At 41.6% G+C, this 20,490-nt stretch overlaps 1 protein-coding gene across 1 annotated transcript in view; it reads right to left on the bottom strand.

The window, feature by feature from the left end:
- Rspo3 (R-spondin 3) overlaps window positions 1–17,268 on the bottom strand; it is an 83,180-nt gene extending 65,912 nt beyond the window's left edge. The window contains exon 1 of the mRNA XM_051164039.1: window positions 16,701–17,268. Coding sequence (XP_051019996.1) covers window positions 16,701–16,797 — 97 coding nt within the window. The 5' untranslated portion in view covers window positions 16,798–17,268. The remainder of the gene's footprint in view (window positions 1–16,700) is intronic.
- Between the last annotated feature and the right edge of the window lie 3,222 nt (window positions 17,269–20,490).

Below are 20,490 nucleotides of genomic sequence, written 5' to 3'. Positions count from 1 at the left end.
TGCATCTGAGATATCTGGTGGATTTAGCCAGTGCTAAAAGATAGAGTGCTTGTGCAGATGCCTCTTTGTAATGTAGGAGATTTGGTACCATGCGAGGAAGACACTCACTAAGACTCAAAGAGAGAAGCTGCGTTGTAAGGACCACAGACTTAGTATCAATGATGACCCACTGACTACATTCCAGGCAGGAATGCCCATGAGGCTGATAGCTCACCAAAGACAAGGAGATTAAACAGATTAAGACAGATAAGATGAATTATAAAAATATTAACAGTGAGCCTGGAGAGATGACTCAGTGGTTAAAGGCAGGTACAGTTCTTTCAGTTCAGTTCAGTTCAGTTCCCAGCATCCATGTCAGGCCAGATAAAATGGCCTATAACCTTGGTTCCGAAAGGATCAGAAACTCTTTTTCTGACATTCATGCTCACCTGCACTAGTACAGGTATATAGTCTGTATTCATGTTTCCGTCAACTGAGGATATGTTTGGAATTCCAATGGGTGAGTTCTAAAGATTCTGATTTGGGGATGGAGACGGCAGACTTCAGTATCTTCATGTGTAAGAAGCATTTCTGGTGATTCTGACACAGGCGGTGTAATTGTCACCCTATTTGAACATCACATCTTTGCGATCTGAAGGGTTTCAGCTATTGCTGGAAGCACTGCTCCCAGAGACTGATAGATAACATTGTGATAAAACACTGTCTCTGTCTCAAGAACTGTATAATGGTTTCAGAAATTCATTTTATTTTAAATATAGAAAAGACATATATAAACGGGAAGCTTTTTGCAACAGAAATAAAGGGTATAAGGCATTACTGATAGTTGAGATTTTTTTTACATGCTACCGTCATCAGTTAAGAGGAAAATTACTCAGACAAATGGAGAGATGGAGAGTGGGAAAGTAAGCAAAATTCCTAGGCATGTATGCAGAAAGAAGGTTCATGAAGATGCAGTTCTTGTGGTGCTTAATATGATCTTATAAATCTTCTTATCTCTATAAATTTTCAGATGAGAACAGTAATATCTGCATAGCTGATTAACTATCAACTTACAGAATCATAAATGACTAATTAGATAAGTGTCCTGATATTTATTAACTATGCATATTAGTTATATATGATTATTTTATGGAAACTCTTATGTAAAAATGTCTTCCTGTATAGAACCCCATGAACTTCTTTCTCCTTTATGTGTTTGGTCAATCCAAGCTTGGTACTCTTGCCTAGATATTTTTTTCTTCCCTTGACAGGAATTCAATTGAACAGGACCTTAATGATCTGCCAGTAAAAATCTTGTCAGTTAGTAAAAATCTCACATGTAACAAAGATTTCCCTTAGCCTACATGCTGTGTAAGCCAAACCCAAAGAAATTATGAAAATGTTAGATATTTCAGTGGAAATATTTAGGAATTTATGCAGTGTAGGAAAACCCACAGACTTGTTTGAGGAAAAAAATTTCTTCCTTTCATGCTATATTTTTTTTGCTGCTTCCTGGGCTTGTAGTAAAATTCTATACAAATGATATCTCCAAACTTTGTTAAATACTATGGTTAAATCCTCTCTGTCCACTTTAAAAGGTCAGCATAAGTGATACATCATGGAAGTAGCCCATCGGGACTTTGTGAGTGGCATGGCCTTCAGCAAGGCAGCAAAGAGCATGTGAAATAAATCTTATTATAAGATCAGGGAGTCAGTTCTCCTTGGAAAGATTACAAATGAAACAAATCTGTCAGATTTGTTGTAAAAGTTGGCACCATTTGTTTCCAAAGTCAGAAATCCAGGACCTCTCTTCGGCCCTATCTCTGTCACCCTTCCTCACACACTGAGGTTCACATCTTCCACTCCCCACCAACGGCTGGGCTGCCGCTGATCAGTGACTAGCACGATGGCTGAGAACTCCCAGCTCTGATCTCAGTCATCTTCTTCTGTTATAAAACAGCTTAATGCACTTTTATACTTCCCAGCAACAACTCTTGTCAATTATTCTGTTGTGTTCCTTGTCTCAGACTGACATTTTGTCTAATGAGGCAATAGCATTCCCATCTTCACTGCAGAGGGATGCCCTCCTTTAGCCTTCCCTGCCCCTGGCAGTATCCCCTTGAACAGGCTTAATGAAAAGCAGAGTGCCACAGTGACGGCTGTTAGGTTAGATTTTGAATCTATAAAGTTTGTGTCATTTTGATGTGCTCCTTAACTGTTTTACCTTCAGTTTTTTTTTATTTATTTATAAGATGCATCTATGCATCTTGCAGTTGTTTCACAGGGTAACATAAAATAACACTCGTAAAAAGTGGCTGATAGTTGCCTTTCTTTACTTAAAACCCTTCATGAATCAATTATAAGTTATAAAAAAAGATCAGAATCAAATTATTCTCATGTCTTTCAATTTTAGGAATGGACCTCTTCAAAGCTATCAACTAGTGTTAGAAAAATCATAAACAGACTTACAGTAGACATCCAAATAACTTGTTGACATGCATTTGCCAAGCTAGGGCTTTAAGTAAATCTGGTTGCATGTTCCCTGTACTGATCAAGGGGTCGGTTACCATAAAAGGTTTGAGAAATGCCTTGAATAGACGAACAAAAAATGCACCATTTTTAAACATAAAATATTTTACTGTTTGTTTGGTAAAAGTAATTCCAGTTAATGAAGTAGTGTGAAAGTTCAGCTATAGAAATTAATCAGTGCACCCAAAATGGAAATTTGTTCAGCCAAACTATGCCACTCCATTACAAGCTTTACCTAACAATGACAGCTACGCCTACAGTACGCATAGCATACTTCCTGTGATTGTCACAAAGGTCACACCAAGTGATGACTCCTATTCATTGGCCATAAATTTTAAGACAAGAAAATGCTGGGAGGCCTAATAAATTCCAGTGTTTTGGACTGTGCTTCCTTCCATCTTTGTGCTTCTTTCCCACAATGCCATTCTCCAGATAAATATCTGGAGATGGCTGGGACTCACTCACTACAGATAATATGATTTCCAGTTCTATTCAAACATCTGAAAAAAAGGAGTATGCCACAGCTTAGAAATGTCGTCTAAATATTATGTTTGTCTATTGATTTAATTCTGGCTTCTTAACAACTTTTCAACAACTGCAAGAGGCAACAACAACAGGTTTCAGGTGTCTTTTAGTCATGTTGGTAACTGTAACGCATGGTAAATGTTCAGTAAGTTCATGAATGTATTCGATGTCCATTCAATGAGATGTATAACATTTAAACTGGAGCTAAATTGAGCTTCATCTTTGCCCTGTATTCTCCCCCATTAGATTGGGTTTCTGCTTGGTTTTTTAAAAATATAGTCCAGAAAGTATTCAGACATACAAAGAAATACTCATGCTTTTAAATGTAAGGCGCAGCTTCACATCCATGAAGCCGTGGCAGACAACTGTGTATGATTAGAGTGTGTGGCAAGAGGGCAAGAAAGGCTCATTGCTGTCGCTATTGAAGGGACATAAGGGCAGTAGCCTATCATCCTGCAAATGGAGAAGCAGCGGCGCTCTTTCCAGTGCTTCCAACCTAACCACAGGCCGACCAAGCCGTGAAACGATGAAATGTCTATCAACAATAAATCATCACACTTCTTTGTTTCTTCCTCTGACTCTTCTTCCACAGTCGTCAAAACCCAAGAAGATGCAAGTTTTGAGGTCAGCCAAAAGCTACAAGTCTCTTACATGAAGTTTATGACTGTTTCTGTCTGTGTCCCATAGATCCTGTGTACCATTTCACTTTTACCAAATCATTATGTATACCCAGGATTCAAGTGTGAACCAGTTTAGTGAAGATGGCATGGTTGATATCATTTGATATCAAAGGCACAGGAAAAAAACCTCATTGTAGATGTTGAGTCACAGTTCTTAGTTGACCTCGAACACACAGAATATTAATGTAAATTTTCTTAAAATCTTATTTTATACAGAAAAAAAAATCAAAGAACAACAAGAACTCTTAGATTCTGAATTGTCATCGATTAAACTGAATTCAAACATACAGATTTTTATATTTGATTGTCATCATCAAGGGAGGGAGGAACAAGTTTTCTAGGGCAAGTGCTTATTTTCCATCTCCTATCATAAGATTATTGATACTGTAACAATAATCTGACACTCAGATGCCAATATTCTTTGAACATTACCTCACTTAGCTATGCCACCCTTAACCCGCCTGTCTGTCTGCATTCATGAATCTACATCACCAACTGAGAATGCAGCATAGCAACTATTTATAAGTGCTCAGTATTATGGGTCCCTAAGAGATTATGCAAATGTGCTGGAGGGGGTGCATGGGCAGTATCCAGTACTCTGCCTTGTTGATTACATAAGCAATCTGAGCACCTGCGGACTAGATTCTACAGAAGCCCGAATGTCCTAGGTACTTGAGAATTCTTGTGTGGACAGAAGACACAAAAAGAAAACACTAGAAGCTTGCTCCTGGAGGCAGAGGGTGCTGCCCTATTTTAACAAGCGACATTGGACACAAGCAGTAGAAGTGAGCCCTTATCCCGTTTAGCGCTGATGCTTGGGTGATAACAGAGAAACCAGAGCTTGTGTCAGAGCGGCTCTCACGGACACTGTTTTACTCCGATAAGAATGTGGTGAAATAGCAAGGACCTGAATAAGTGATAAAGGGATATGTCATTTGCCCTGCCTTATAGTCAATTTAAACACTGGTAGCTCACTTTGGGAATTTCCAACTTAAATTCATTTTCTCTACATTATGTGCATTATTTAACTATAAGCCCTGGAGGGATAAATGACCAGTAGTATTTTGCAGTTCAATTTACACACAGCACATTTTAATTCCTGTCTTGGCTCCTTTTCTTTTGGTCCGTACTGAGGGTGTGGGCATCTCCGTATCAGATGAAATGAGATCTGCCATTGCAGACGTTAATAAAGACATATCATTTCAGAAAAGTTACGTACACGTTGTTTAACCTCTAATGGAAAGTGTTTCTCTAAATATTTACAATAGAACAGTTGTCAGAATGAATCATGAATAACGGCCGGCATACTCCCAGAAGAAGAGGGCTGGTAGTGGGGGAGAAAGGGGATTTCTGGTCATATAATTTTAAGCAGCCCTAGAATTTTAGGGAGCTTCCTGTTAGAATATGAAGAGTTTATATTAGCAGAAGGCACTTCAGTATGAAAAGCAAGACAAATAAGATAGTTGAAAAACCACTTTAGTTTATTGCTCTTGTAAAAATGGCTTCACCATTGGTTCCAGGTTTAAAGAAGTGAAAACACATAGTTTTTAGGGACTCAATAAATAAACTGTCCACAAAGAAAAAAACTTGCGTAAGAAGTATGCTGAAACATCAACCTTATTCTGAGCTCTAGTTCTAATGGCAGTTGTTGAGTGGAATCAACACGCAGCAAGCTTTATGTACGGGAATAGAACTACCATCCACTGAGATAAGTACCAACAGAAGTGCAGCCTACTTTGTGGTGAACTGTATCACTTCTCAACGAACTGTAAATTAAGTATTTTGGCTAACACTGTTTCATAGGGATCTTCAGAGTTAGGACCAATTCCTTTAGATTATGCATAGTATATTCAAATTATTGACAAATGCTGAAAATGGCTGTGGGAATCATTTAAAGCATTTTTTTTTTCAGCTCAACCGGGAAAGACTGGATTTTTTTCTATTCCTAGATTACTGTCAAAATCAAAACAAATGTAGTGAAATGCATGGCTCTCCCATATTGATTACAAAGAGAAGCAGCTCATTACATTTCATTATGAGGACATATATGTATTATATATGAGGACAGAATGCGTCTGCAAAGATACCTGGAGATTGCCAGTTGGAAAAAACTGACCAGCCAACGAATTTGCCTGGGTAGTTAAAATAATGCCATTTGCTTCCTTGTGTTTAAACAAAGATCTGGTAGTCTGAGCTCAAAGTAGTAAAGGGATATATATTGAAGTCACTCTAAATTCGGAAGGAATTTGAAAATTTAAGGAGAGTGAGCCCTGGAAACTTTAAGGTTCCATTCATTTAAAGATCCCTCACATGTAGCAACATCCACTGAGCAGTCCAGGGAATGGCTGTGGTTTCTTCTCTTTTTTAAAAAAAAAAAGTACTTATTTATCATGTATACAGCACTCTGCCTGCATGTATACCTGCAAGACAGAAGAGGGCATAAGATTGGGTTGTAGATGGTTGTGAGCCGCCATGTGGTTCCTGGGAATTGAACTCAGGACCTCTGGAAGAGCAGTCAGTGCTCTTAACCTCTGACCCATCTCTCCAGCCCATGACTGCGGTTTCGATGCAAGCTTTCCCTTGGATTACTGAACACCAGTCCATCTGTACTTCTTGAGTGGAACGATTTAACACTCTTTTTGTTTCTTATACTGAAGTTTTCAAATGAAAGCCTCACTTCTTTGTTAATATTTTCTACTTAGCCATTCTGATAATAGGTTTCTAAAAGGGTTTATTAAATACAAGGAACCCTAAATTTTCCCTTAGTCCTTTTCTAAGTGCAGATTTTAGGACTCCTGTCCTGCAGTAATGCACTACCATGTCTTGTCATTAAATGCCCTTTCATTAATATTATGTCTAAATTGACCTAAGGATGTTTATGAGGATTTTTTTTTTCTCTTTCTTTTCTTTCCTCCTCAGATAATTCTTTTACAAAGACTGGGTTCCTGGAGCTCTTTTTATCTGTGCAGGAAGGGAGTAGGCAGACTTGAGATGATGAGAGCAGAGGAGTTCTCTGTGTGTGTTTTGCGCTCTTGCAGACAGGCAGGTGGTTTACGAGGGCTGTGACGTGCATAGTGCCGCCGGCGGGGTGGTGGCATATTTCCATCTCATGCATGCTTGGGGTGAATAACCTTTTGAGAAGAAAGTTGGTGGAAAAGCATTGTTTTCTGTGGGTTTCCTGCTTTCTGTAGCTTATGATTGCTCCCAATCCTTAGGGAGAAGTAACTAGGTCTGACCACGCAGCAATGTCTCAAGCATGCTATGATGACCCTCCTCCCAAGAAGCCTGGCTTTCTTCAGTCTAATTACTTCTGGCAATTGTGGTTATTGGGATTTGGCCTAGTGACTCATTGCAACCCAAATTTTCCCAAAGAGCCCCCTTAACAAGCACAATGAAATCTGACAGGAAGCCCAGACTTCCACCTCATTTTTACATGGAGCTTTCCCTAATTTATGGCAAGGTTCGAAATTTCTGTGTGGACTAGAAAAAGAATAATAATCAAGAGTTAATGAAGATAACTTCTCAGAGGAGATGGGATTATGAGTGAAATAACATCATCTGCGAATGAATAATCTACCACAAAACTGAATCCACTGGATAGAGTGTAGACCATGCTATTTATAGCAGCGTTCCTGATCACCAGTAGTCAATCCAAGCTAGTCAGAGACTATAAAAGAAAGGAATGTTTACTTCTTGTTAGGCAGATGCCTCCCCATTAAGATGTTCCTGACAACAAGGAAGACACTAGGGCACATTACCAATCATCTGGTAAGACATAAAAACAAAACAAAAACCCTAGTTGTTTATTATTAAGTAGCTTGGGAAAAAAGTCAGAGTGGAGCTTACACCCCATTGCACTGTTTGCTCCCTCTCCCACCACAGCAGTGCAGTCACCTTCTCCTAAAGGTAATGCTTCAGGGAACCGGCATCTGGTAAGGTCACTTTGAGCCTTCCTGTGTGCACTTTGTGCTCTCTTTTAGCATGAAGTGATTGATTTGCTCTGAGATAGCCATGCTTGCACAAGTCAGTGCCTTGAGTTTATCAGTTTCCTATTGAGGAATAATACTGTGCTGTGAGATGGCTTTCTGGTCTCCAGATGATACACATCTCATGCCTTTTCACCTTTCACACAGGTTTATTTTGTCTGTCTAACCCTCATAAAACTGGCCTACTTTTCAACAGTTGCTCAGCTATAGTGGCTATTCTTGAATTAAGGGATCTGACGCTATATCACTCTCAGCTGCATTTTAGAGTCGTCAGACTAGTTTCAAAAATAAGCCTGGCTATCTAGGGCCTATCTCCAGAGACTGCGTCATCCAGTCTAGTAGTTTTTATTTTTAAAAATCTCCAGGTGATTTTAATATGAACTTAACATCAGCAACCCCTGTATCAAGGCCCATAAAGCAAAAATTCAGAGTGGAGGTTCTTACTAATGCTCACGGTGAAACTAATATAAATGACAGAGTTTATGAAACATCATAAAGATAGCTTTCTAGATAAACAAAAAAAAACCAGCCAGGGAAATGCCAATTGTGATTGTAAATTATATACAAGGGTTTTGATATTTAACTACAGCGTTACAGCCTTGCCCACAGCTTCGTGCCGAAGTAAATCTTGTCTGGGATGTGTATGACATACTTGGGAAGAAGGATTTTAGAAAATGTCAAATAAATTGTGTGATTTTATTGCTTGTGATTAAAAAAAAAAAAAAAGATTAGCAACTCTGTTTAGAAACTATCCATAAGGAAGGTTTGGGAGAAAGAGGACAAAGGAAGTGACGAATGCAAGAATAGGGGAGAACGAGAGAAGAAGGGGAATTAAGAGAAGACTAAAGTGGCGTGTGAAAACACAGTGCCTCATGCGCCAAGTTTTGATATTCAAGAGACGTGGGCTTTGAAGCTAAACTTGAACTCCAGTCTAGCAACTGAATACCATCTCGCTGATAACAGAATGAATAGTAAATGATAATAAATAGATAAAACAAAACTCTACATTTCTTCTAGAGTGGGAGTGGGGGCTAAATGAGACCATTATTTTCCTGAACATACTCAAGTAAAGGGTTTCTACTCAGTGGTGAGATGTCTAAGGAATTTACTGTTATCATAATATTCACTTTAGTAGACAATTACAATTGTGTACTAAGGTGAAGTACATAGCGTGCAACAGTGGCCTTGAGAGCAGTGAAGCATAGAGTTTGCTCTGAGGCATTTAACATACTTAGGCATATTATTATGCCCCATAGCCGCTGAGATGACACGTGCTCAGTGTCTATGGTAGCCTTTGTCAAGGTGACTCTACTCATATATGTAAGGTTCCCTTGCAGCTGTGAGAAGCAGCAATCTTTCTCTTACTTGATTGAATGTAAGCCATGGAGACGGAGCTTGAAAGCAAGTAGCCCATGGCTTCTGTTATTTTACATTGTGTGGTAGTGGTTTTTATTATGTGGTAATAAAATGGGGGCTGTTTTACTGCTCACTTTGAGGAATGTGCTTCCTATTGGGACATAATTGCAAATATGCTCAACCTACCTTACTACACATTGATTTTCAGAAACGAATTTGAAGAACTTCTGCTAAGCCCTTAAAATACTGGGAAAATAGACTCCCTTTGCTACGAAGCCTCAAAGTGAAGAGAAGGAAGCGGTGAGAAAACTTGGACCTGGCTGTTAAGATGCTGATGGAATACACGCTGGGAATGTTGCGCAATGTAGATTAAACAACTAGATGCCTGCAAATTTTATTCCATCCTGAAATCAGCACAGATTCATTGAGAAATCTACTATCATTCACGACAGCAGCAACCACTCTCTTGCGTAATAGAAAGTACTGTAAGAGAGGAGCCATGGTTGAAAATATCTTAAGGCACTTAAAATGAGCAAAGTGAGTCAATGCAGTCTCCCTGACACTACATGAAGCGGTCTTAATATTAGCAATGCAAACACTTCTGATGAAGGAAGGCATCGCTGCAGCTTCTTGATGTATTCATTTTTGTTTCATGTGCATTGGTGTTTTGTCTGCGTGCATGTCTGTGTGAGGGTGTCAGATCCCATGGAGTTGAAGTGACTGACAGATGTGAGCTGCCAGGTGGGTGCTGGGAATTGAAGCCAGGCCTTTTGGAAGAGCTGCCAGTGTTCTTAATTGCTGAGCCATCTCTCTAGCCCCCATGTCTGCATTTTTATCTCATGTGCCTGGATATTCTTGTTTTATGAGTGGCACTGCCGTCCTTGACTTCAGCCCTTGATACTTTCCGAGGTTGGTGCTCAAGTCTGAAGTGTCCTCCTAGCTCCTCACTAAAGAGTGGTCAAGAGGAAAATAAGTTTCTTACCAAACATACTTGTCTCATTCTTGTCTTTTTTTGTTCCTATAATCCCTTCATCTACCAACATCTGAACCCTTATGCTCCTAAATTGATGCCAAATATGGTCTTGCTTCTTTTTCTTCTTCCTACTCAGTAAAGTGCTAAGAACTCTTAATTTCATCAGAGTGATTCATCTGCTATATTCTCTGGCTCCCTCACACAGTGTCATAGTGCAGGCCTTTTGTCCTTAAAAGTGGATTCCTTATGTTCCCAGGCCATGCCTCAGCACTTTAAGCATGGTAGGGAAACCCTAAAGCACTCCTCTACTTGTGCTCTGAACCATCTCCAGAGAGTCTAAGGCTAAGGACACAATGAGCCTCTCCCCTGCCCACCTGAGTATGCTGATTTAATCTTTAAACCATGGTTGTGGTTTTCAGACACTGCAGATGTGAAGAATACATAATGTCATATTTAACCCATTTTCCAGTTGGAGAAGTCACTCAGTTAATCTCTATAATATGTTTTATGGGATAAATTGATGACTTGATTTGCTTTTTCTTAACCCTTGCCTGATAAACTCAGGTGAGTAAGGTCAGTGCATTTAGAAGAGTCATTCAGCTCTCTGCTCTTGACAAAAAGATTAATAGTTGTTAAGACTAACAGATGGTGTAGATCTAGAGATTTAAAAAATTTTCATTTGTCATGGAGAAATTACTGTCTAGTATGATAAAGGGACTTGCCTGGGTCATCTTAATACTAGCAACCACTGCTGGATCATGAGTTGGAATCTTTAGCTCTTGTCCACTCTTCCTAATGGCCTTTGGGGATTCTTCCATGCCAGGTCTCAGTCTCCATCATAAACTTATAAAACTTGTTCTTTATCAAGTCATTAAAGGTCGGACGCAATACTATATAAGATAGTTCTTTGAAGGTTATATTTTGCATAAAATACAGACAGTTACAATTATACATCTGTATAACTGAATGAGCATGCCTTTTTTTTTTTTTTGGTACCACTTCCTGTAAAGAATTCCCAAATTTTAGTGGCAACAAACGGTAACTACATCTCTTGCTGACCTTATAACTAAGGCAGAGATGATCTTATCAGATAAGAGGCACTGCAATTGGATGTTTTGTAAATGAGCACTGTTTGCATATGAAATGATTTCAGGTATTTTCTTTAAGTGTCACACTGTTGAAAAATTTCAGGTGGAAAATGAGAGTTCTTATGACTTAGTGACACTCAGGCATTTAGCATTCTTGACAAACTGTAACCCTTGATAATGGAACATTACATTGTTTTTAGTATTCCTTGATGAATAGTTACATCAGAATGCTAATAATGCTTCTGAATTAAAAAATCTCCAGTATTTTCCACATATTCATATTTATGTTTTGTGCATTTTATTAAGGCTTGCTTGCAAAGAATTTTACACCTCTTAGGTGACTCAATAGATGATAATTTTTTATATACATACTCATTGTATTCTTTTAAAAAATGATGACAAGGAAAGCTGTCTGTATTTTCCAACTAAATCAAAAGCAAGACAAGATCCACATATCTTATGAATCAGCACATTTCACGTTGTTGTTTGACAATAACACACTGTACAATATACTATAAGGACCAGAAACCGACCCCACCAGGTCAAACACAATTGCAACACACTATCATGACTGGCTCTTGCTATAGTCTCCAAAACTTAATGATGTTTTCCTAATGGCAACCAAAGCTGATCCTTACATATCATGAAACACAATATTCATTGCGGTGGCATTTCAGGAATTGACTGAAAGTTGGGAATGGTATTTATGGTGAGTGAGAACAGGTGAGTAAGTCAATAGTGAGGATGCACTGAGACAGATCAGGGTGATAAGTAACTTGAGTGTTTCAAAGAGAGATAAAGAGAAATAATTAGTAAATTATAGTATCTGTAGCTGTGATTTTGAAAGTTTACTTTTGTAACTTCAGAGTGCTGTTTTTGATATCACTTCAGATAAGGTTCTAAAATGCTTTGTTGTGAAGGACTTAGAAACCACACATATTTAAAATGGTTAGACATTTAACTAGAAAATATTTTAGACATTTAGTAGCAATCTGGAGACCCCTACCCGTATTCAAATAATCTGAAAGGATCAAATGTCTAAGAAAGTCATTGTGTCATAACATAGCAAGAGTTTTCCTATAACAACTTGAAAATCAAATTTTACTGCATGTTGTAATTTCAATTCATTGCTTTCTGGAGACCTAATTTGTAGGACATTAAAACCAGGGAACTCTTTAATGGATAAATGGCTTAGCAAAGCCCATCTACTTACAAGTTAAAGTGCTGTTCATAGCATGCGTTCAAAGGAATATTGAAGTGAGTGTTGTAAACCCTTTGTATGTGTTCTTATATCATCAATGCACGGAGAGACTTGGGATAAAACGACAGTATTTTAAAGGTGCTCAGTAAACTCTTCCTCCTGAAGCAATGTTTTAGTTGCCACTCAGAAAACTAAATGCCTTCCCCCCCCTTTTTTTTTGTGTTACCATGACTTCCTAGGAAATTGAGTTTACCTTTGATTTGCATTCACACCATATTATATGCCATAGAATGCACTTTCTCCAACAGATTTTGCTCATATCTCCCAAACTATTTTTCTCAAGACTAAGGCATACAGGTAAAAAATATAGACAAGTAAGAAAAAAAAATGTATTGTTCCCAATCTCCAAATTGAAACATTGAAATTAATGTTTCAAAACAACACTGTTTTTATTACTTTATCTGTTAACTTGTTTACCAGGCTCAGCAATGTAGTCACCAGAAGTGCTCAGGACCTTACACCTTAAGTCAACAGCAGGCTACACCGTCATAAGCAATGATGGACATAATCCAGTAAGCATATTATCAATATAACTATTTTTGTTGTATTCTTTCTTATTTTTCATATTTCTCTACAGATTGTATTAGCTTCATTTTGACTGTTAGGCATGTAACAGATTTCTAAAATATGCTTGGTCTAGAATCTGGAAAACTAAGATAAAATTAATAGATACCCACACAATTAAAGGAGCTAGTACCTCATATCCTCTTTCTGACAGACAATAACTCTCCGGGGCCACTGTCATCCTGTGAGTCCTTCTGTGTAATCAAACAAGACTCTAGTCCTGATTTGTCTGTAACTAGTCAACATTTGTCAGAGTTATAGTAATACTTACAAAGATTCCCGGTCAAGCAGAATAGCCTAGTATCTAATCATAATTGTAAAATGACAATCTGGAGATCATCAAAGCAATTATTCTATTAGCTTGATATTGTCTCTGTGGCAGGTTCAGCACATAGTGCAAATACATAAAGGGCAGGAGCTTATAGGAAAAGACAATTTTCATTGACTGGCTCTCTGGCAGACTAGTAGGGTCCTGTTTCTTACACCCATTCTCAACAGAAGGGAGACTAATGCCAGGCTCTACACATCAACTGACAGTTTCTGGGCCCACATAAATAATCCAGGTCAAAATGTGATGCTTTAGGAAGGATTGTTACAATAAAGACGATGTTTACATTTTATTAACATGTAGCCCAAATTCAAAGGTTGACTTTGCCAAACTTCAAAGTCTGAGCTGCAAATGAGATTAATGAATAAGTTTAGGCTTTGTGAGTTCGCAGCCAGTATCCAAAGCTAGGCTGTGCTGCTTAAAGTCTTGCTTAAAGTCTTGCTCAATGGCGACTTTTTGAGTAAAGACTTCACATTTTATCCTGAATAAATTTATTATGTCACCTCTAGGCACTGCATATCAATCAAAATCAGCAGAATCTTGTTGTGTTTATTTACCACAATTTCAGAGACATTTTAAAAGCACAAGATTTCTGCTTTAAAGCATTGCATATATTTCTGAGAGAAAATGGTAATTTGTAATAATTAGGACCACTGGTCTGTTGCCCAGTAGATATCAGTAGGATATCAATTATCATAGAGAAGTGCAAGAATATTTGCATGACTTTGTGGGCTTTTTGTGGTGACAAACCATGGCTCTTCATGCCTGAACATATTTAACACTGCAGATGACAGTCTTTGCCAGCAAGGGCCTTTGGTACTGAGATATTTAAGAGGCCACTTAAAAGGAAAAAAAAAAAAAACCTTTAGGAAATATTTTTAACCTTAGTTTTCTATCTCTGTTGTTTGTGATGTTTCTAAAAGTTTGAGAAAATGAAGCTATCTACTACAAAGCCAAAGAGAGAATCTTAAATTGTCTTATTGTGGAAAAATTAGGGACATCTGACCAGTTTTAAAATAATTTGACTACTGCCTTATTATTCATTATAAAAGTACTCAAAGTCACTATTAAGGAGGTTTTTATTCAGATATTTTTAAAACGTATCCAGGTGAATTTATGAACATACTGTGTTAATTTCGAGTTTCTGGACGTTTATCAGGGATCTACCTTCTGATTCTTGCTCCAAAAGCCATGCTGCGCCTGCCTCATCTTTCTTCTGTCTGCTGGAAGGACGCAAGGGGTCGCCCCTCTCCCAGGATTGCAGGAACAACCGCGCTGTAACCGCAGTCCCAAATACACCAGAGTGTTGCTTGGCAGGACAGCTTTTCCAGACCCACTCCCATAGAATCACTGGAATTTCAGCTCAGTTCTACTTATTTCCCTTTTTAACCCCACAACACAAGCAGAGGGCGCCTTTGACTTGGCTTTGAGATGATCCGAGCAGAGGAAAGCAGTTTCCTTTAGACTTAACACATCACCCCTTAGTTCCACCCCAGATGTGCGCACCCAGAGTTGCCCTCGCTCTGGTCCTGGGGTGTGAATATGGGATCAAACACACTGAAAACTTTCTTTGCCTTCTTTTGTTTCCTTCAGAAACAGAAGGCACCCAACCAGAAATCCAGTGACACTAAGACACAGGACCCTGCCCGACCCCTCGGCAAGTGTGCAGCTCCTGAGCCGGGTGGGTGGGTGACACTACCAGTTGTAGTGGCATGAGCTATGCAGGGCAAGAAGCTGTGTTCCTCCTGGCTTTGGTTTCTTCACTGGCCCCCAAACTCAGTGTCCATCGGACCTAGCTAACCAAGAGTGGCAATGCGGACCTGTGAGCCCCAGGCCGCTGCTTCCCTGTGAGGTGGTGGCCGCAGGGCCTGAGCAATAGACTGGGTGGGAGGGTTGCAAAGAATACAAACCACTCAGAGGCCAAGAATAATAAATCGGATGCCTTGACATGTTTAGTTTAGGCCCTTCTGCGCCAAGATGCGATCCTAGAGGCAGTGGGGCCAAATCGGACTCCAAGCCTCTGGCGCTCCCGCCCAGCCACGATTTTTAAAAGCAATTTTCAGGTGAATCAAACTTTGTCTAGCAGTACAAAGGAAGCTTTCAGGGGACCCTCACGTCCAGGGCCAGGACAGAGACAAACAGTGGCGAGAGGAGATTGCTACATTTCCACCCCACACAAGTGCTGTTGTGTCCTGAGAGCTGCTAGCATTCCTGCCCCACGGGTTTTGCGGGCTGGACATTTGGGGAAGAGATCTCATCTGGAGACCAGGCAATGTCCTGGGCCGCCTAGCTGAGCAGGTTCGAGCTACCGAGGCAATAGCATCACTGGAGGCTTTCTGAAGCTTCCCTCACTAGCTAGCCCTGGGCTCCAGAGCCTTCCGCATAGGCAGGGTCGTCCTTGTGTCTGGGAAGGGACTCCCCTCACCAGCACGTACAACAGCGCGCCCAGGCACCCGAGAATAAATAGAGAAGCTACCCTCACATCTGTTCCTCAATCTCTGAAAGATGCCGGCTTGCCTCAGATCAATTTAGGTGCAGGCTACCCTGAGGGATCTATGTAATTCCAGAATGAGCACAGTTTCACACAGCCAGGACATAACACTCTCTCATGTAATTTGGTAAAGAGCAGCGAAGAGATGGGCTAGAGGAAACACCACTTTCTCGGTAGGTGCCTGTCTCAGAGGACCCAATTGAAAGAATCTGAGGTGGCCAGAGCTCTCACGTGGGGCAGGCAAAGCGACAAAGTAACTGAAGTTCCAAACCTCAGGAATTGGTCTGCATGCAGACCAGGAAAGTGGAACTTGGGGCACCTCCGCAGACAGTCGTGGAAAGCCCGGCCATCGCGCCACTCCACTCGTGCGCGTCGTGGGAAGCAGCAGCGCAGGCGCTTGCTCTCTGTCTCCCGGGGGTCCGCCCCAGGATGCTTAGTGACTACCACAAAGCAGCCTGAGGGTCCTGCCCAAGGTTCCCCAGAGCCAGGCGGCAACTTGGGTGAGTGAGCCAGTGCCCCGTTGAGGCAGTATTAAGCAACCCTAAGGTAGTTCGTCCCAGCTGCCCGGGGCGCTAGGCCTGCGTCGGAGCCTCAAAAGGAAAGCACAAACCCCTAGAGCGAATCTAAGGAAGAAACGAATATTTCCAGATCTTGAATTACAAGGAGGCGGGAGGCAGACTAGCACTGGGTGCCGGGAGTCCAACACTGGCTTGAATGCTGGGGTAGGAGTGCCTTCGCCGGAGCTGTTATCTCCTATGGGAAGCTTAAGACCTGGAAAGACTATTTCCTCTGGCAGCTGACTCGGGCCAGGCAAAGCAACCTGACAGGTGAATGTGGTGGAAAGGAGTAAATGCTTAAGGCAAACCCAAACAAAACCACAAAACCCCACAAAACAAAACCTCTCCACCCTCCACTCTCCAAAAACAAACCCGACACTTACTTCTTCGCTGGCGCCTTCCCCGGGAGGCGTTTTGGCTGCCAATGTATTCCATAAAGTTCAAAATGATAAAAAACCAAGAAATCAGTCGCAAGTGCATAGTAACCCAGTAATGTTTCTCTTCTTCTTCTCCTTTTTCTTTTGACTATTAGTTATAGTTAATGTTCTTTTAAGGAAATATGTGTGTAGGTGTTAAGCGAGTCTGTATGGATCATTGAAGAACCAGAGCAGCGGGACTTCTCCACTGAGATCCAACAGGCGTGCTGTGATGGCAAACGAAGCAGGACGCGTGGACAAGGAAACCAACAATTGCATTCTCAAATTGTCCGAACACAGCCGGCTGCTCTGGGGTGGCTGTCATCGCCGCAAGCGAAGGTTGCAGGAGCCTCTCGGCTAGCCGCAGGTTATCCCTAGGTTGCGCTGAGGCGGCGGTGGCTGCTGCCGGCGCGGTCCTAGTGAGCAGTGGCCCCTGGGGCTCAGAGGCTGCGGCTGTGGCAGGGACCCCGGGAGCGCAGGGGAGCGGACGCCGTGGGTACCGTGGCCATGGCCAAGGGGCGCTGGAGAGACCCGAGCTGCTTCTGGCGTTCCGGAGCAGGAGCCGCTCCAGTATTGGGCAGGGCTGGGAGCACCCCCCATACGGGAGGAGGGGGGGAGGGAGGGGAAGAGGGGGATGTCTGCGGGGGGGGGGGGGAGGGAGGGGGCGGGGAAGGAAACTGCCGGAGCAACAACCCCGAGCGACCTCAATAACTTTCAATTTCAAGAGGGAAAGAGGGAGCTGGAAAAGTACAGGCGTTGCGATTTGGCAGAGGGACGGGAAGAGGCGCCTAAGGGGTCCTGGGTCTACAGCGGAGCATCTCTGGACACTGCAAAGACCGCGGGAGAATGGGAGGAGGGTTGGGGGAGGCCCTCTGTGGGACAGTTCGGACCCCGAGAGGTGAGCACACAGGCTTCTGATCCAGCTGTACCCTAGCCACAATGCCCCGCTCTTGTCCCTTGTCTCTGACAGGGTTCACCACATCTTGGTGGCCATGTCCCTCGGCTATTCAGAGACCCTACCTCCAGCAACTGATCCTGGGCAACTCACTTCGTGTCCCTCATATCCATAGTTTCCGGGGGAGGGGGGCTTCTGGCTACAGATTCCTTCTCATTTCTTCTTACTCTTTCCTCTAGTCTCTCTGTTGCTTTCCTCCCTTCCCCCCACCCCACCCCACCCCTGTCTCAGTGAAAGTAGCTGTGCTTGGAGGCTGGGCGGGTGGTCCGATTTCCCTTCAACTTGAAGGTGCTTTACCTGATCTCAAGGGAAGGACCCAGAGGTGTGTGTGCTAGGGATGGAAAAGCTATTGTACTGAGGCTTTCTTCCAAAGCCAGCCTGTGCTGTAGCTCTGGAAGATCCCTCCCCCAAGGCACTTCCCCCCAGTAGTCAGCTAGCCTGTTAGAGTTCTCTCTTGTCTTCTAATGTTCTTGAGAGGATCTGTTGTACATTTTGGCTTCTCATTTGAGGGACTGGGAATACAATGTTGGAAGACTTGCCCCCATTTGAGGGGGGAGGGGAAACGCAAAAAGGTCCTTTTCTTGCTTCTGTTTCCTGAGCAAGTGGGGTGGGGGTGGAGGGCTGTAAGCAGCAGGCAAAACTAGGTTCCCAGGCCAAAATACCACCAGGGAAGAGACCGGCTGTGATGTGTTATCTACCGTTGGGATTCTGACCTCTTCCTCAGAAGCACAAACCCACGTAGTTACTGAAGTATTTTGTGGAAGGTCACAAGCCTGAAAGCATCTTTAATGTAAACCTGTTCTAAGGTTACTTAACAGTATTCAGAAGGGTTGCTCCGCAGTGCCAAATCTTTATACAACACTGGACTGCAAGCATGCCACTTCAAAAACAAGTAAGAGTTGCAGGGTTGCCTTCAATTTATGTGTCCATAAATTAGAGAAGTAAAGGTCATAGCCCCTACTTGTCTCATTTTGTAGTCTTTTAATGCACCCCAGGTTACAGGTCTCAGAGTCTGTTATGCTCCCCAACACTGGGATTGAGGAAATGAAATTACCTGGTCACAAAAGTCACGGAACTTCAAACAGGTTTTCTTTGCAAAGCTTTAAAACCTAGAATCTGGGTGGATGGGTGGCGGCTATTCTTTTGCTGCTGAGTTATTATTAAATGACTATTAGTTTGCCTACTTGTATTGGGGGCTTGAAAACAGGTATAATATCCTATCAGTATGATATATAAGGAAAGCAGTATGAAGTCATGTCAAGAGCATGTTTTTTTTTTTTTTTTTTTTTTTTTTACTCATTTTTTAAGATTTCCCATTTATCACACAGTTTCTTTTTCTGTGGCTAAACTGTTTTCTGAGCATCTCACAAGTAGTAGTAGCTGCATGAGATGTATACACACACACACACACACACACACACACAGAGAGAGAGAGAGAGAGAGAGAGAGAGAGAGAGAGAGAGAGAGAGAGAGAGAGAGAGAGAGAGAGACAGAGAGAGACAGAGAGAGAGACCGAGACAGAGACAGAGACAGAGACAGAGAGACAGGAACACTCCTAGAGAAATTCCTGTTGCCCACCCGATTCTGGTATCTGGTAAACGGCTATCTGGTAAAGAGGCCACTGTAGTTCTCTGTGCCTGTCCCCATCAGCATTTTTGTTCCTTCTTGCTTAATATCCCAGACCCAGAATATCTGCCTCATAAAATGTGGAGGATTTAAAAGCTATGGGAGGCTGCCTTTGAAAGGGGCTTCAGAGACAACCTTTCTAATCCTCGATACTTGAGCTGGATGGGACGAGATTGCAAAAGCATATTTAAAAAAAACAAAAGCAATTTGGTGAGAAGGTTCAGGGAAATCAACATGCAGACAGACACTTGTCTTCTCACCGTGTGCTGTGCAGACATGTGTTCAGGGATGAGAACAGGAATGGCAGGGTAAGTAAATAAACGAACCCAGTGAGCAGCTAAGGTTCTTGAGCCATCCCAGAAAAGAAGTGTCAGAAGAAGTGGGCAGGAAAAGCTTGTCAAAGAACAAGCACCATTCAGAGGAAACATAAGGAAAACATTAAATAAAGGGAAAGAACATTCCTTCTTTCTTGATGCTCTGCTTTAGAATAACGTTTTTTTTTTTTTTTTTTTTTTCTCTTTGGTCCATATTACCTTAGTATTAAGTATGTGTTTCTTTGTCTAGCTAAGTCTTTTGTTCCCTCAACTCTCCTGAAAGCTTACGGAAGGCATGCCATGGGATATTTTGTGCAATAAAGTACCCACTTTTTCAATTCAGTAAAGGAAACAACGCTCCTAGAAGCTGGCATTGCCTCATAGAGCTCCAAACTAAAGCAACTTAGAAGCCACGAGTGCAGCACCGAGTTTGACATTTTCTTCTGATTTTAGCATTTGTCACATCAAACTAGGATTAAGAGTTGGAGACTCAGGGCAAGAGAATAGTGTGGGTTTGGATAAACACGAGGAGATAAACACATCCAGAATCTGACTGCAATTTCTCGTCTTTACTGCCTCCCCCAACCAGGCAATGACAACAGTAACAAGTTATTTTTATCCTCTGCAGCAGAGGCACTTTAAGGAACAAAAATGATTGTCATATTGTTGAATCCATACAGCAAGTATGTGGAAGAGATCTTGCTCCAGAAAGAGGCAGAATGCAAACCTAAGAGTTTAGTATCGGGTACAGCTTGTAGTGATGAGAGATGTTTGGCAAAGTTAGAACTGACATCAGTCATTATGCCACAGAGCTAATATGCAGATTCGGAAAACACTCTGCTCTCCAGTTGCCCAGATCTGG

The sequence above is a fragment of the Acomys russatus genome, chromosome 21, assembly GCF_903995435.1.
Source record: "Acomys russatus chromosome 21, mAcoRus1.1, whole genome shotgun sequence".
Taxonomy (NCBI): domain Eukaryota; kingdom Metazoa; phylum Chordata; class Mammalia; order Rodentia; family Muridae; genus Acomys; species Acomys russatus.
This window is presented reverse-complemented; position numbering and strand designations above follow the sequence as displayed.